This window comes from Leptinotarsa decemlineata, unplaced genomic scaffold (assembly GCF_025532065.1).
Source record: "Leptinotarsa decemlineata unplaced genomic scaffold, Ldec_3_MD MMD2_tig00000505_RagTag_RagTag, whole genome shotgun sequence".
Lineage (NCBI taxonomy): Eukaryota > Metazoa > Arthropoda > Insecta > Coleoptera > Chrysomelidae > Leptinotarsa > Leptinotarsa decemlineata.
Genome location: NW_027412549.1, coordinates 18,068,894 through 18,083,486, shown reverse-complemented (window position 1 = coordinate 18,083,486; position 14,593 = coordinate 18,068,894). Strand labels below are relative to the sequence as shown.

The following is a 14,593-nucleotide window of genomic DNA, read 5'->3' as shown; positions in this document are numbered from 1 at the left end:
TAGACACTGCCCCAACCACGCAGTGTCTCGTGTACACCAACCAAACAAAATGTGTACTCCGAGGAAGGATAAAGGATGGGTGAAATAGGGAAAAAAATAGGAAAAAAAAAGGAAAGGATTACAAGTCGTCGTCGTCGTCGCTGTCATCGGGTCGGGGGAAGTACTGCCACATCACCGAACCCTCAGAAAACGCCATTTCCTCCGCAAATGCGTCGTCGTCCCAGAGATCGTCATCATCATCATCCGAGCTGCTCGAGTCTTCGGAGTGGTCTTCGGTACTGGTCACATGCAGTACCTGGACCGAAGATGTGGAAGGGTGATGAGGCGTGGTGGTTGAATCGGCCTCCATATCTGGATTCTCCATATCGGAATCCTCCAACTGAAGATCCGGGAGTGGCGCTGTAGGTTCTTCCGCCTGGGGTCCGGTCGTGGAATCGGCTTCCTGGTATGTTGACATGCTGACGATAGCTACTCAACTGAAGATTACATTGAGGAACTCCTACATTTATACTCTTGCACAGGAGGGGGTATAGTGGGAGGCGGAGTGGGGGGGAGGTGGGGGTCGCAAAAAACGCGCCCCGGATGCAAGTGGTGGATGTTGAGCGCCCCAGGCCGCGAAGCGGCCTGCTGAGCGATCGCTTCACGATCGCGAAGCGATCGTGAAGCGATCGCGAAGCGATTACTTTGCGATCGCCTATACAACCTTTCCCTTCGTTACTTATCCGAATATACATTGCTTGAAATTTCTTTATGATACGAATTTTTATCAACATTATTAAAATAATGTTCCAAAGATATTCAAAGATAATGATTAACTGTTTCCATTTTCTAATTAGTTCGTTTTATAGCGAAACAACTAACGTTTCACCGCAAGGGTGTACCGATATAGCCCTATTTTTTTCACTACTACCAAAAAGAGTGGTTAGGTTGAATGCTGCCCCATCCACGCAGCATTCCGTGTGCACCAACCAGGTACTATGTGCACTCCGAGGAAAACCTAACCTAACCTACCTGATCATCATCATCATCATCATCTATAATGATGATGTCAGGTTCGGGAGAATCAACCACCACGATGATATTTGGTGGAGCGATTTGATGATCTTCAAGCCACAGTTGATCCACAAGTTCTGGGCTGGCAAATTCATCATGTTCAAACTCATCTTCGTCTGAGGTTACATCTTGTTCTTCATTCAGCTCTATTGTTGTATCTGAATACCCATCGAATTCATCATCGGGAGATGTTGAATCAACTACAGCAACTTGAATGTCACCATAGGACCAATTCTCTGGTGGGGCAAAATGAGGTTCACTGGTGGAATCAGCTTCCCGAATAATTGGTGTTGCTTGATTCATGATGAACGAACAAGTTGAAGAATATTGAGAATACAATCTTATTTATATGATTTGAAGAAAGTGGGGTAGAGTAAGGGAAGGGGAATATGTGAAAAATAAAGACCCACTAGGTTATTTATTCAAGTATTGATGTGAGAATTGGGGAATTAATCCAATATAATATTCATTAGATTCATGATTTCATTTTTACACATTCACATAAATGAAATTTGTTTGAATAATGTTGAGAGAAGTAATGATGAGAGAAGTGTCAAAAGGTTTTGGAATTATACTCAGAGCATTACTAGAATCACTTTTATTTATTCTCTAGAAAAAATAACTATTTTACAATTCACACACTTTCAAATGATGGAAATTCTATACAATTATTCTATTTAACTAATTTTATTCTATATACTACATGTGACTAGAAAATGACTAGAATGAAGGAATAAATACTGCCCCAACCACGCAGTATTTTGTGTGCAACAACCAAAATAGATATGCACTCCAATATTCCTTATTTTATTTTTTCATTCATAACATTCATAACCTTAAAATTAACATGCAAGTTTTCATTATATTCCTAAAATTACAATTTTTTTATTCTAAACTTACATCTAACTTAAACTAAACAAAAATATATTTACAAAAGGGGTTAGGTATTAAGGAACCCCTGGCACATGGCATCCCATTCCTGAACAAGAGGTCCATATTTTTGGATGTAAGCCAAACTCTTTGCTTGTTGCGAATCTTCTTCTTGAAGTTTCGCCCTAAGCATAGAGAGTCGCTTCTCTAATTCCAGTTTCTGGGCCTCGATGGTGGAAATATCCGCCATCAAGGCCCTTTTTCTGGAATCAGAACCATCCACAACCTTCTTTTCCCTCAAATATCTCTTTTTCACAGACTGTGCATAGGTAATAGACTCTTTGAGTTTATTACCCTCTACCACAGTCTGTGAAAGGACATTTTCCGGGCCAACCTCTTGTTCGGAATGCTCAACACGTACCTGGGGGGTGACTGGAGGGGGTGACGCATTCCGATGGACCTGGGGGGTGACTGGAGGGGGTGACGCATCCCGATGGACCTGGGCGACGACTTCCACCAAGTTCTGCACCTCCATCACTGGAAGGGGTGCTGTAGGCCAACCACCGTAAGGTGAGTTCTTTTCACACTTTTTGCGAAAAGCACTCAACTTACCACCCCTCCCACCTTTGGCTTTGGATGCCTTCACAGGTACGGACTTCTTCACAGGTGCGGACTTCTTCACAGGTGCGGACTTCTTCATCTTCTTGGCCCTCTTCACCGGTTTCTCGAACTCATCCCCTGAATCGATGGGGGATAATGGTTCGATGGGCGATAAGAAGCTTTGAAGATGCGATAAATCCGCCAGAGACTCGTCCAGGTCCGGGTTGTAGACATTCAGTAAATCTTCAATTTGGGGTGCTGACGAAGAAGTTGGTCCACTGAATGTCGACAAAGTTGGTGGGGGGTCAATCTCCTCCTCCTCGGGGGTTGGTTTGAAGTCCTCGAAAAAGAACTTCAAGTCAGGAGCCGCCACTTCCTGGGTGGAAGTCATCCCCGGTGGTGGAATGGGAGCCGCCACTTCCTGGGTGGAAGTCATCCCCGGTGGTGGAATGGGAGCTGCAGCTGGTGTTGCAGCTGGTGGTTGTACCATGATGTCCTGTAGGACAACCACCCTCCTCCGCTCTACATCCTCCAACTGTCTCTCACTGAGAGTGGTAATCGGGGTCATCAGAGCATTCCTCAGAAAAGACATGATTCTAGAAAGAGAAAATGAAAATATTAGACAATATAATATAAATAGTATGGAAGTGTGTACTTACATCAAGCTGCTTGGAATTTTCAACTAAGTTGGCTGGCAGGTATCTCAGGTTGGCTGCTTCTTTCGAAGGAAGACTGCAATCGAATGATGAACTGTGGCCTCCTCCTCATGTTTTATAGCCGTATGCTCCCTACCACTTCGGGTGGGAATGGAAGTGGGGGTGGAAGTGGGGTAGGATAATTCGTTTGAAATATTCGACAAGTATGAATTTTACAATTTGTTGAACAAACCAGATAATGAGTGAAAAAATTCAATTACTCGATTGCTCTTCCAATAAGGCAATGAGTAAATTTAATTTCTTGTCACTTATACTGTTTTCATCTTTCAGTACATTCAAAAGAATTCTTAAATTTTGTTCGGAACTTGTCTGATAGAATTCAATATCGTTGTGGCCCCAAGGTAATGTCTTGGTGGTATTAGGAATGATGAATCGCTTATCATCATTATGTGATAGCGCGACTTTATTGCACATCAACGTGTAAATATCATGTAAATCACTCCTGAATACATTCATCTTTCTAAATATTATACCGCCTGTTTCAACAATCCTAATGTAATCTTCAATTGAAATTTGATTTTTTATAACGGATTTTTTAATACATTTTGCTTTCTTTATTTCATCAGACACACTTTGTACATGATATGCTTTCGCACCGGTGCCATGGAAACTGATGATGGGATCACTCGGAAGTTCATCCTTCATATTTCCAATCACCGATTTGCTAACTGGCACATTGAATTTATTACCCAACCTATAGTTAGAAGTGTCAAATTTGTCAACATTTGCAATCATAAAATTATAAAAATTATCCGTCATTATTTTCAGTATCAAAGAATCCGTATCGGTATAGAGAAGAGAAGCTTGTGGTCCGTAATGTTTTTTGATGACATCATAGAAAAAATCATAAATGACTGTTTTCGACATATCCAATATACTGAACCCCAAATACAATGGTTTATTATAACAAACCTTAACTTTATCCATATGTATGACGACAAAGTGTTCCGAAAATATGGATAATGTTTTGAAATTGGGACGAGCTATCAAAGCATTGGCACCCATACCTCTTCTTATGGATTCCCAATGTGTGACAATTCGAATGTCTCTTCTATTGTTTACATTTTCCATCGTTTTGCCAAATATGGAATTTATATTCAATTTGAAGTAACCCTTCTCAAACTTATTGGTAGCCTTATTTCTCAAATTTGTATTTAAATCGATATATTTTTTCAGCCACGGTGACTGATTGAATCTGAGAATTCTATGAGTTTTCATCACCATCAAACCATTACGGACCGCTTGTTTCAAATTCCTATAATGAACGATATATTTCTTTTTATCATTCAAATTAGGAATAAGTTTGGGTATTTTGGACTTTGAACCAGGTGGTATAATACTTTCAACCAAAAATGGTAAATCCGAATGTAGATCGTGTAACTCGACAGGATAATGCACATCTACTTCAAGTATGTATCCTTGGGGGCTATCATCTGGAATACTATTGATATCCAACTGACATATTTCACTGGCGGTCAACCAAGTGAACCCACCAAAAGGTAATGATTGAGACATGCTATGACCATACAGATTTGTTGCATCCAAATACATTATGAAAGATGAAGGTTCTTCGGGATTATAATTTGGAAGAAACTGATTGTTTGCAATATGCTTTCTCTCCGAACACTGGCTTACACCACCACGTATACCGTTTTGGAGAAAATGCACCATATCGATATCAGTTAATAATTCCAAGTTGACACCCGTATACTTCAACATAGCATCCCAAGAAAGACCTGGAGAAGTGAAATAGTGAGCAGGATCCAATTTATATGTATCTAAACTCATATTTCTAAAATTTTCAAAAATATCGCACAACAGTAGAACATCAGATTTTAGGTATATGTCAGAATATTCACCCAAATCTTGACAATTGAATGTGTTCCATACCTGCTTTACTCTATCATAATCCTAATCAGAAACATGTTTTTCATTTAATTTATCATAAAAGTCCACCTTTGATGGTATACTAGAATAATTTAATTTATCTAAAGAATCGATAAAACTGTACGGAAAAACACCTTTCTGCCTCATAAGTTTGAATTTATCCTGTTCCGGAAAATATTTTCTTGTTTCCACAAAATGTTTTTCATCTAAATTGTCACCTAACTCTTGAAGGGAAGCAGCCATAAATTTAAAACTATCGATGAACCTTAATTTCAAAAACTTATTTTTCGTCACTCCATTGTGATCTACTATTCTCTCCATAATTATATGTTTCGTGAAGGAAACATACTTTTCTTTAGTTTGAGCAATGACATCAACTTTTGTTTTGTTTGTGCATAACTCTTTTATGAACAAATGACAGTCATACCCACTGAGATTATGAAAAATTATGGGTATAAAGTTGGGCAATTTGAAATTGAGGTTACAAATACTATGTGCAGCTCCATTTCTTTTTTTCCCCGTTAGATGGCAGTGGTCACGCACCTTAATATCACCATCACCAAATGGTTCTCCACATATACCACATGTGGCGGCAATATTGAAATCATGCTCTTCCTCATCAGTCAATGGACTCATTGGAATGACTTTCTTCAAATATTTGTGATAAATATTGGTGACATCAGCCTCCAAGTTTGACACAAACACTTTAGCTGCATCAGCACCTCTATATAGTACAAATTTAGATATAGAATCATCAAAAGAGCACTTTATGAGGTAAGAAAAAGCATATGGTTCATGAAGATATGTTCGATTTGTATAAGAGTTAGCAGGATTTGGCTCATTAGTATGCACTGGTTTCAGAATAGATTCGAAATCAGCATATACAACGAATGGAACCCTCAACTGTTTCTCGATATTTTCAAATTTCAAAATATTCTCAGGTACCCTTTTACCAAATTTATCAACCCTGAAATTTGTGGATGGTGTCGTTGTCGATATGTGATTACAATCATTCAACTGATGTCGCAATAAAGTTCGTTCATTATCAAAGTACAATAAACAACCATCACAAAAATACTTTTTATGACCACGGGCAGATATTTGTGATGATACTAGTCTCGATAAATCCTTAATCCAACAATAATGACTATTACCAGAATCATCTGTAATAATCAACAGATTAACATGACTATTTAATCTACGTTTAGAATAGTGTAACGGACCCACAACTTCATATTCAATTCTACCATTTTTAAAAACATTTTCCAACCCATAAACATTGATAGAGCAATCGTTCATAACCTCAAACTTAGGAATATCTTTCAACTTAACTGGAAATTCCATACCTGCTACATTCAAGACGGTTGAGAAGTGGGGATATGATGAAATTTCATTAAGTTTCTGACTGGCAGGGTATAAAGCTGAAGTCACAGCCCACGCAAAGCAGCACTGATCTTGATTAAGAACATTCACCACACTTTTCTTCAATTCGATGAACCTTGGCAATTTGATGAATGAAGACCCTCCGAAGGGGCTATACTTGTTGATATTCACCTCCAAGTACAAAATTTTCTCAATGGTCCAACCTGAAAATATAGGTTTTCTCTATAAGTCCATCATCATCAACATTTTGACTAGATCACATACCTGAATCCCGATCTTGAAATTCCGCTGCTTTAGCAGTTAAACTATCTGCAAAACTGCTATAAACCACATCCAAATCATTCGATTGATCAATTACTTCATTGGGACTATTAAATGATTTGATGTCTGAAAGATCCTTAGTTTGCAGACTGTACCGCCCAAACACTTCCATGTTCACTTTCATGCATTTATGGATATCCAACACTTCTTCGAGTAGTTTCACTACTTTCTACTTAATTTCATTGAAGAATGTTGGGTAATCCATGTGGTGGTTTTCACTGTCCACTCGGTAGCTCACAATTCGACACTTGAAAGCTGTATTGACAATTTTCACACCTTCCCCATATTGAACACATGCATTTGTTCTGTGCTGCAACGTCCTCCGATGTACATTCATCTGATCGCTTGCAATAGTCAAATTGCAGCAAACGCATGTTTGCAGTGTTGGAAGTGCTGGGGGTGTCAACCGTTGCCTCTTCGATGTTGGAGGTCCATCACCATTTGCGGGTGTGCAGGAATCCCGCTGATGACGACGTAGGTTGTCACTACGAGTGAAACTTTTTTTACAATCAACGCACGAATACATCTTGTATATAGAAATATATACCGTACGATAAGGAGAATTTGAAATGAGTGAAACGTTCACACCACACTCCTTATAAAAGCCCAACTCCTCCCCCCCACCATAACCCAAATGAGAGCTACAAGGTCAACATTCAATGCCACAGAGCAAGCTCAAGGTAGTCGAAGTGACGAACGTCAATGTCAAACCCCACACTCAAGGTCAAACACCGCAACGCCTAATCCCACTGTATATTCTGTACACGTCACGATTTCATTCAAGGTCAACATTCAATGCCATGGAGCAAGCTCAAGGTAGTCGAAGTGTCGAACGTCAAGGTCAAACCCCACACTCAAGGTCAAACACCGCATTCAATCTCATACTATGTGTACGACGTTCAAGGTTAGGTGACGTCATACGATATTCTGAACTTATATAGGAATTACCAACAAGGGAGTGGACAACGCCGAACGCCCACTGTTCAAGGTTATATTCTGTACACGTCACGATTTCATTCAAGGTCAACATTCAATGCCATGGAGCAAGCTCAAGGTAGTCGAAGTGTCGAACGTCAAGGTCAAACCCCACACTCAAGGTCAAACACCGCATTCAAGCTCATACTACGTGTACGACGTTCAAGGTTAGGTGACGTCATTCAAGGTCGTGTGACGTCTCAAGGTCAAAAGGGGTGGGGGGAGGCGTTCAGTCGGCATTAGCACCCTACTCACTAAATTATTTTCTATTCAAAATGTCATTAGTGTAAATGGGAATGTAATTATATTATGATTTAAGTTTTTCTCTTAATTATTTTTTAATTTTAGTAAACGGTTATCAGTATTATTGAATAGATATAGATTTAATGCATGAAGAAAATTATAAAATATAATATAATAGTTAATAAAAATTGACAAATATTTATAATCATTGATTTATCGATAGTTCATCAACTATATATGGCGCGTTTTCGACCGGAGGCACCGGTTGACCTGAAGTGATGCTGTGACCGAGCGCTCTCCGCCCTCTATCTCGAAAACGGTTTACCGTATAAAAAATTTTTTTAAACAAAATTTGTAGAGAATTTTGTATTCTACAATATTGATAATAAATACAAATAGCAAAAAACCCATAGGAAGTGAGATATTTCCAAAAAAAGCGCAAAAAACCGATTTTTGCGACCTTTGACCTTGAATTTCAATAGTTGCTTACACCCTATCATATGTAAGTTTTGAGACAACTTTTAGGGTGTCAATGTACAAGTATTTACAGACTTACAGCTGGGTATCTCGAATTCCGAGATTCTTACCTAATTTAAGCTTAAATGACTGGATTACACCCAAAGAGCGTTCAGTGCTGTAGAACCGAAGGATTCGACGGTACCACGTGCATCGGATTAGTTATAATAAACGGTCAGAAATTGATATTGTGTTTAGTTTATTCGCTGTTGTTATTATTGTTTTTGGTTTTTGTAGCTGATTATAATCTTCTATAATATCCTTAAATTCATTTTTTATATGAGCGTACGCCTATGGTAAAATAATGAAATTGGCTCCGAACTTCGTTTCGAGGGGACCGAAAACTTTGTGAATTTATGAATGAAAGTAGTGGGAGTGGACTTACTGGTTGATTTATTATACTATGACCTGATAACAATTTTTCTCCCAAATTTTTTATTGAATGTACCTACAGGCAAGCCTTATCCAGAATGATATTGAAATGAAAGCGACACTAAATCCCAACAGTGTGAGGATTCCTTGTCTTAGGCTTTTAATATCTATAATAATATCGAAGAAAATACGAAATAACTTTCTTTAATATTTTTCAAATGTAGATTTTGAAAAAAATTGTCTGAATGAAGAATGTTCTTGAAATCAAGTTACCAGAAAATTTCCCATTTTAGATTATTTTAACAGCTTCCTGATAATTATTTCAGGATTAATTTTATTTATTTGTATCTAACTAGGTATGCTTGGTTGAGTGGAAGAAAAGCTATGTATGCTTAATTATCCGGTCAAATTAGACTAAAAAATAAGAGTGAAGGTACATAAATTTAAAAAAAAATTGCAAATGCATGTAATTGTTCAAAACATAGTTAAAAATGAGATTTTGAAATTTCGAATGATTGCGATACCTGGAAAAATATGTATTCGAGGTCAAAGGTCAATAATCTCGAAAAAAATTGGATTTTCGCGATTTTCAGGAAAACGGCGAGTTTTATCATAAAATAACCTCAGATAAAAATTGTAAATCATAAAATTCTCTACAAAAAATGTATTTACTTTTTTTTCTTAGAGCCACCGTTTCTGAGATACGACGAGTCAAAAAGTTGTAATCGTCATTATAAGCATAAGTATGCCACGTATATACATCTCTTAAGTTGTGATTTAAGTAAAAATATTTTTCTATTGGTATACATGAGTATAAATATAAGAATATCAGGTAGAATGAAATCCAGTCCCTTAATTTGTACGCTAGTGTACCTTGAGCCAACATCTGTCTCCCTGTTCAGTACGTACGTAGACATTTTGGTGCCAGAATTTCGGACGTATTTGATGGCTATGATGATTACACGAGAAATACTAAAGCTGCAGAACAATGTCGTCGAACTTTAGCAACATCTTCATCTTCCGATATTCTATTCTTACAGTCAACAGAAATTTCTTGCAAATACTCACAACAAATCTCGGTTCATTTCAATGTTGAAGGATAAGTTTATTGGCGAAACTATATTGGTTAAACAGGCTAATAACGATGCCGACGTACTGATTATTGAAACAGCTATAGAGCAATTTAATTTGACAAATACAACTATTGTTGTTGGTGAAGATGTAGATTTACTCGTACTTCTTACTGCTCGAACTCCACCTGAAAAAACTATTTTCTTTCTAAAGCCAGGAAAAGCTCAAAGTCAAATCGAAATATATTCGTCAAAAAGTTTATCTACTTTTGTAAAGAGTCAAAATCATGTACTATTTTTACACGCAATAACTGGCTGTGATACGACGTCTGCATTTTACAGGAGGGATGAAGCAACAGCCTTTAAAATGTTTGAAAAACAAGATTTAGTTCAATGTGCTGAAGTTTTCAAAAAAAGTAATTCGACTCAACAAGAAATTATCACCAACGGGATTCTGTTTCTTCTTCCTATGTACAAAGCTCCGAAAAAAACCACCTGCTTAGATAAGTATCGATATGCATGTTTAGTAAAAAACACTAAAAATAAGAAACAGGTGCAATTAGCTTGTCTTCCTCCAACCTCAGTTGCTGCTCATCAACATCTTTTCCGGGTATATTACCAAGTTCAAGTGTGGCTTGGTTATCAGCAAGACCCAAAAGACTGGGGTTGGAAGTTGGTCGACAATGCATTAGAACCTATTCAGACTTTACTCCCACCTGCGCCGGAAAAACTGCTGAACACAATTTTTTGATACTGTAAAAAGGGATGCAGCGCTAAATGTGGTTTTAAAAAAGTTGGACTGTTGTGTTCTCTGGCATTTACACATTGTCAAGGCCAGTCATGTTCTTATGTTGAATACTCAATAGTGGAGGATTCATTTGATACCAACGAGGAAACATGCGATACATCACTCTTGACGCAGTTTACCTACACCCAGGATGAACATCAAGAAGAAGAAGAAGATCAAGAAGAAAAAAAAAAGACCAAGAGAAGAACGACAAGAAGAAGTATTTGAAGGTTATGACTCAGATGAATACATTTTTACATTTTTTAAATTTCAATCGCTTTTATAATTTCCAACCCTTCCTAATATATTTTATTATGCAAGCTTTCAATTTGACAGAATCACAACAGACATGTGGAATAGACCTACTAGGGAAACCACGTTAAAAAAATGCGCTAAGTACACTACCTCATACGTGGCGTGGAAACGTGTGCATATAATGACGATTACAAGTTTTACAACTTTTTGACTCGTCGCATCTCAGAAACGGTGGCTCTAAGAAAAAAAAGTATCAATATATTTTTTGTAGAGAATTTTATGATCTGCAATTTTTATTTCAAGTTATTTTATGATAAAACTCACCGTTTTCCTGAAAATCGCGAAAAGCCAATTTTTTTCGAGATTTTTGACCTTTGACCTCGAATAAATTTTTTTCCAGACATGGCAATCATTCGGAATTTTAAAATCTTATTTCTAAGTATGTTTTGAACAATTACACGCGTTTGCAGCTTGTTGTAAATTTATGTACCTTCCAATGTCTAGATTGACCGGATTATAACTCCGCCAAGTGAAATAGCAGGCCATTTATTATTATTATTATTTATCAAATCGAAATATCTTACTTAGGGTATAAGTTCGTAGTTATCCCAGACAACTGCTCACTATACGCTGTCCAGAACGATGCGCCTATTGATGCTAGAGTGGCTGACACTAGTACAGTTATAGCTGATTTTGGGTATTTTGTTAAAAGCAACAGTATGAATGGTGAAAATAGATACAACTGCATGTCGATGTTTAGGTACCATGATTGTCCAACGCACTGGAAAATTCAAAAGATACGTGATGTACCATTTCTTATACCTTCAAATTGAATATTTGAAATCAAATTTTCATTTTTGTACTCCGCCTGGAATAATGGAATAATTATTAGAACATAGTTACACAGACTACGGAATATTGCAAATCAATACATCGCAGATGAAGAAGAAATCGCACAAGAGAATTGCCGTGTTTAGTATTGCCAGGTCTGCTTTGCAGTAGATCTCCTGTTGTAACTCTCGAGCCAATGTTTAACTGTTTGAGCGTAAAAAACCCATGAGCACTCAGTGAATTTTCTATAATAATCATTAGATAACTGAAGACAGTGAAAATTTCCATGTGTGCAGTAATATTCATAAAATATATTTTCTACTGTTGTTTGCAACAAGGTATTATTTTTTCTGACACAATGACCTGGCAACACTGGCCGTGTTAGTATGTCCCAACTTCGTGCTTCACGAACAAAACATTTTATTCCCTTGAAATGTTTCATTTTTTAGGCCTAAGCATGGAGAAACAATAAATTTTCTGCAATGAAGCCACCATATATTGAATCCGAAGATTGGGACTGGAAAAAGCATGGATGCCGATCCCAACTTCCAAACCTTTCGAACTTCTGAATTTAATTTTCTACAGATGCAAGGGAAACTGTGGAAGTATGTGTGGTTGCCAAAAAACAGGCCTTAAATGCTCTGCAGTATGCTACAATGGGGAATGTTCCTTCTGACGAAAATCAAGTAGTTTTCATAAAAGAGCTCTAAAATAACGCATTTTAAAATTATCATTTCAACCTTTTTCTTTAAAAAATTAAATACTTGAAAAAGAGGAATGAAATAATGCATTCAACATTTAAAGGGATTCGTTTCTATTTCACCATTTGGCAACATCGGTTATATCTAATAAAGGACAATTAATCTGTTACCTGAATGAGACAAACTAAGATAACATATTTCAGAGGCGTGCTGTTCTGTTTACTTAAGTTCCGAGTTCCGAGACATTCAGTGACATATGATATTTTGTGCACCTAACCTATCTTGCTCTATATAAATAAATAACAAAACAACTGTTGTTTATGCGACTTGTGGAGGTGGTATTGAACTATAATTTATATTTTGCCTTAATTGTTTATTTATAAAGATATTTTTCCTTTTTTAAAGTAGAATATCTAGGTACGTATAAATTATTTCAACTTAATATAGGCGCTGTTGTCAATATGTGAATTAGAAACAAATATCTTTGAAAATTAAAACCCGACATTTGAAACATCAATTTGAATAATTTTCGAAGTGAATTTGAAAAACTCATGAATTAAACTCAACTTTATTTTGTTCTAACTTGCATTTGCTGTAATAACCCAAATTGAGGGACATTCCCCATTGTATAAGATTGAAATCCACCACAAAGATGGTGGAGAAATAATAAATCAATAATAACATAAGAGTGTTTAGAAAATGATAAATTATATGAATAAAAAATATATATATAAAAGAAGTAAAAAAGTCAAAAAAAAGGTCGAAGACTTGAATTTTCAATTTTATTTTGAAAATATGCATGGTTTTAGATTCTTTCATAATATCTGGTAGAAAATTATAGGCACGTGGAGCCATCTGATTGGGTGATTAAAAACTAATTTGGTTTTTGCAGATGGTACAAACTTATTGTTTTTTTTTTGTCTTGTATCAATATCATGCTTATATTTATCTGGTACAAACAACTTATTTCTATTCTCAAAAACAGAAAAGCACAAATAAAAAATTAAAAGACTGGAAACAGAATTCTAAATATTTCAAAAGCATTTCTGCATGAATCAAGGTAACTTATGCCATTAATTATGAGTTTTGTGCCATAAAGACAGAAGCATACTCCATATCTCAGTTTGGAATCAACCTGAACAGCTGATCAACTTTGAAACCTCTCTAATATTTTGGAAATGAAATGAAATACTGTTTGGAATCTTTGGTGTAGTAATGAATATTACTGAAGTTTTTTCCTAACATCAAACCGTTATTTTAACACCTCGACACGTGTTTTGATCACCAAGTGATCATCTTCAAGAGGAAGATTAAACGCAATCTTCAGTCTTCCTTTTGAATATGATCACTTGGTGATCGAAACACGTGTAGAGGTGTTAAAATAACGGTTTGGTGTTGGAATTATTATCGACGTGTCATCTGCATACATTGTTATGGGTCCTAATATCGGTCCTTGAGGCACTCCTTGTTCGGAAAGGGACATATTGTTAATAGAGTCTTCTGAAAATCGCACCCTAAATGTAACTTTTCGATGGACTATTTAAATTCTAAGACGGTACGAAGTTTGCCGGATCAGCTAGTACCTGAGACATGAATACTCACCATTCTATTTACGTTGACGTAGTTCTGAATGTAGAGCAGAGTGGACCACCAATAATCCTTACAGTTGTTTTCGAAACCGTTTATTATATAACCCCATTTAGGCCCCGAACCCATATATCTCAGAAGAGTGGCACTAACTAATACAGCTCCTGCTAATGATGGGGTTAATCTGAAAATGGGCGTATTCCTCGATACAATTTTTGACAGTTTTTACAAAGGCTAAAAAATGAGTTCAAATAGATTTTACGTTAACAAGCTGCTGTCTTCTCTAGGAACGACAATCTTCGAAAGCCGAAACTTGTTCAAGCTGAGGAGTGACGAGATCTCATCTGTCAATGTGCAGTTCCTAACACATCATATATATATATATATATATATATATATATATATATATATATGTTGGATGTTTGT

At 36.7% G+C, this 14,593-nt stretch overlaps 2 protein-coding genes across 4 annotated transcripts in view; both read right to left on the bottom strand.

The window, feature by feature from the left end:
• LOC141479869 (nose resistant to fluoxetine protein 6-like) overlaps positions 1–14,593 on the bottom strand; it is a 95,628-nt gene that overhangs the window by 40,848 nt on the left and 40,187 nt on the right. For all 3 annotated transcript variants that reach the window (XR_012465210.1, XR_012465209.1, XM_074174105.1), the window contains exons 7-8: positions 14,183–14,351; positions 11,633–11,829 (exon numbers count right to left, since the gene is read on the bottom strand). Coding sequence is in view for 1 of the 3 variants with exons in the window: in XM_074174105.1 (XP_074030206.1) it covers positions 11,633–11,829; positions 14,183–14,351 (366 nt within the window). In the remaining 2 variants the exon portion in view is untranslated. The remainder of the gene's footprint in view (positions 1–11,632; positions 11,830–14,182; positions 14,352–14,593) is intronic.
• LOC141481841 (uncharacterized) lies at positions 1,992–3,946 on the bottom strand. Its single transcript, XM_074174106.1, has 2 exons — positions 3,183–3,946; positions 1,992–3,119 (listed from the first exon to the last, which is right to left on the bottom strand). Exon 2 carries the CDS (start codon positions 3,113–3,115, stop codon positions 1,994–1,996), a length of 1,122 nt encoding a protein of 373 aa, XP_074030207.1. The 5' UTR covers positions 3,116–3,119; positions 3,183–3,946; the 3' UTR covers positions 1,992–1,993.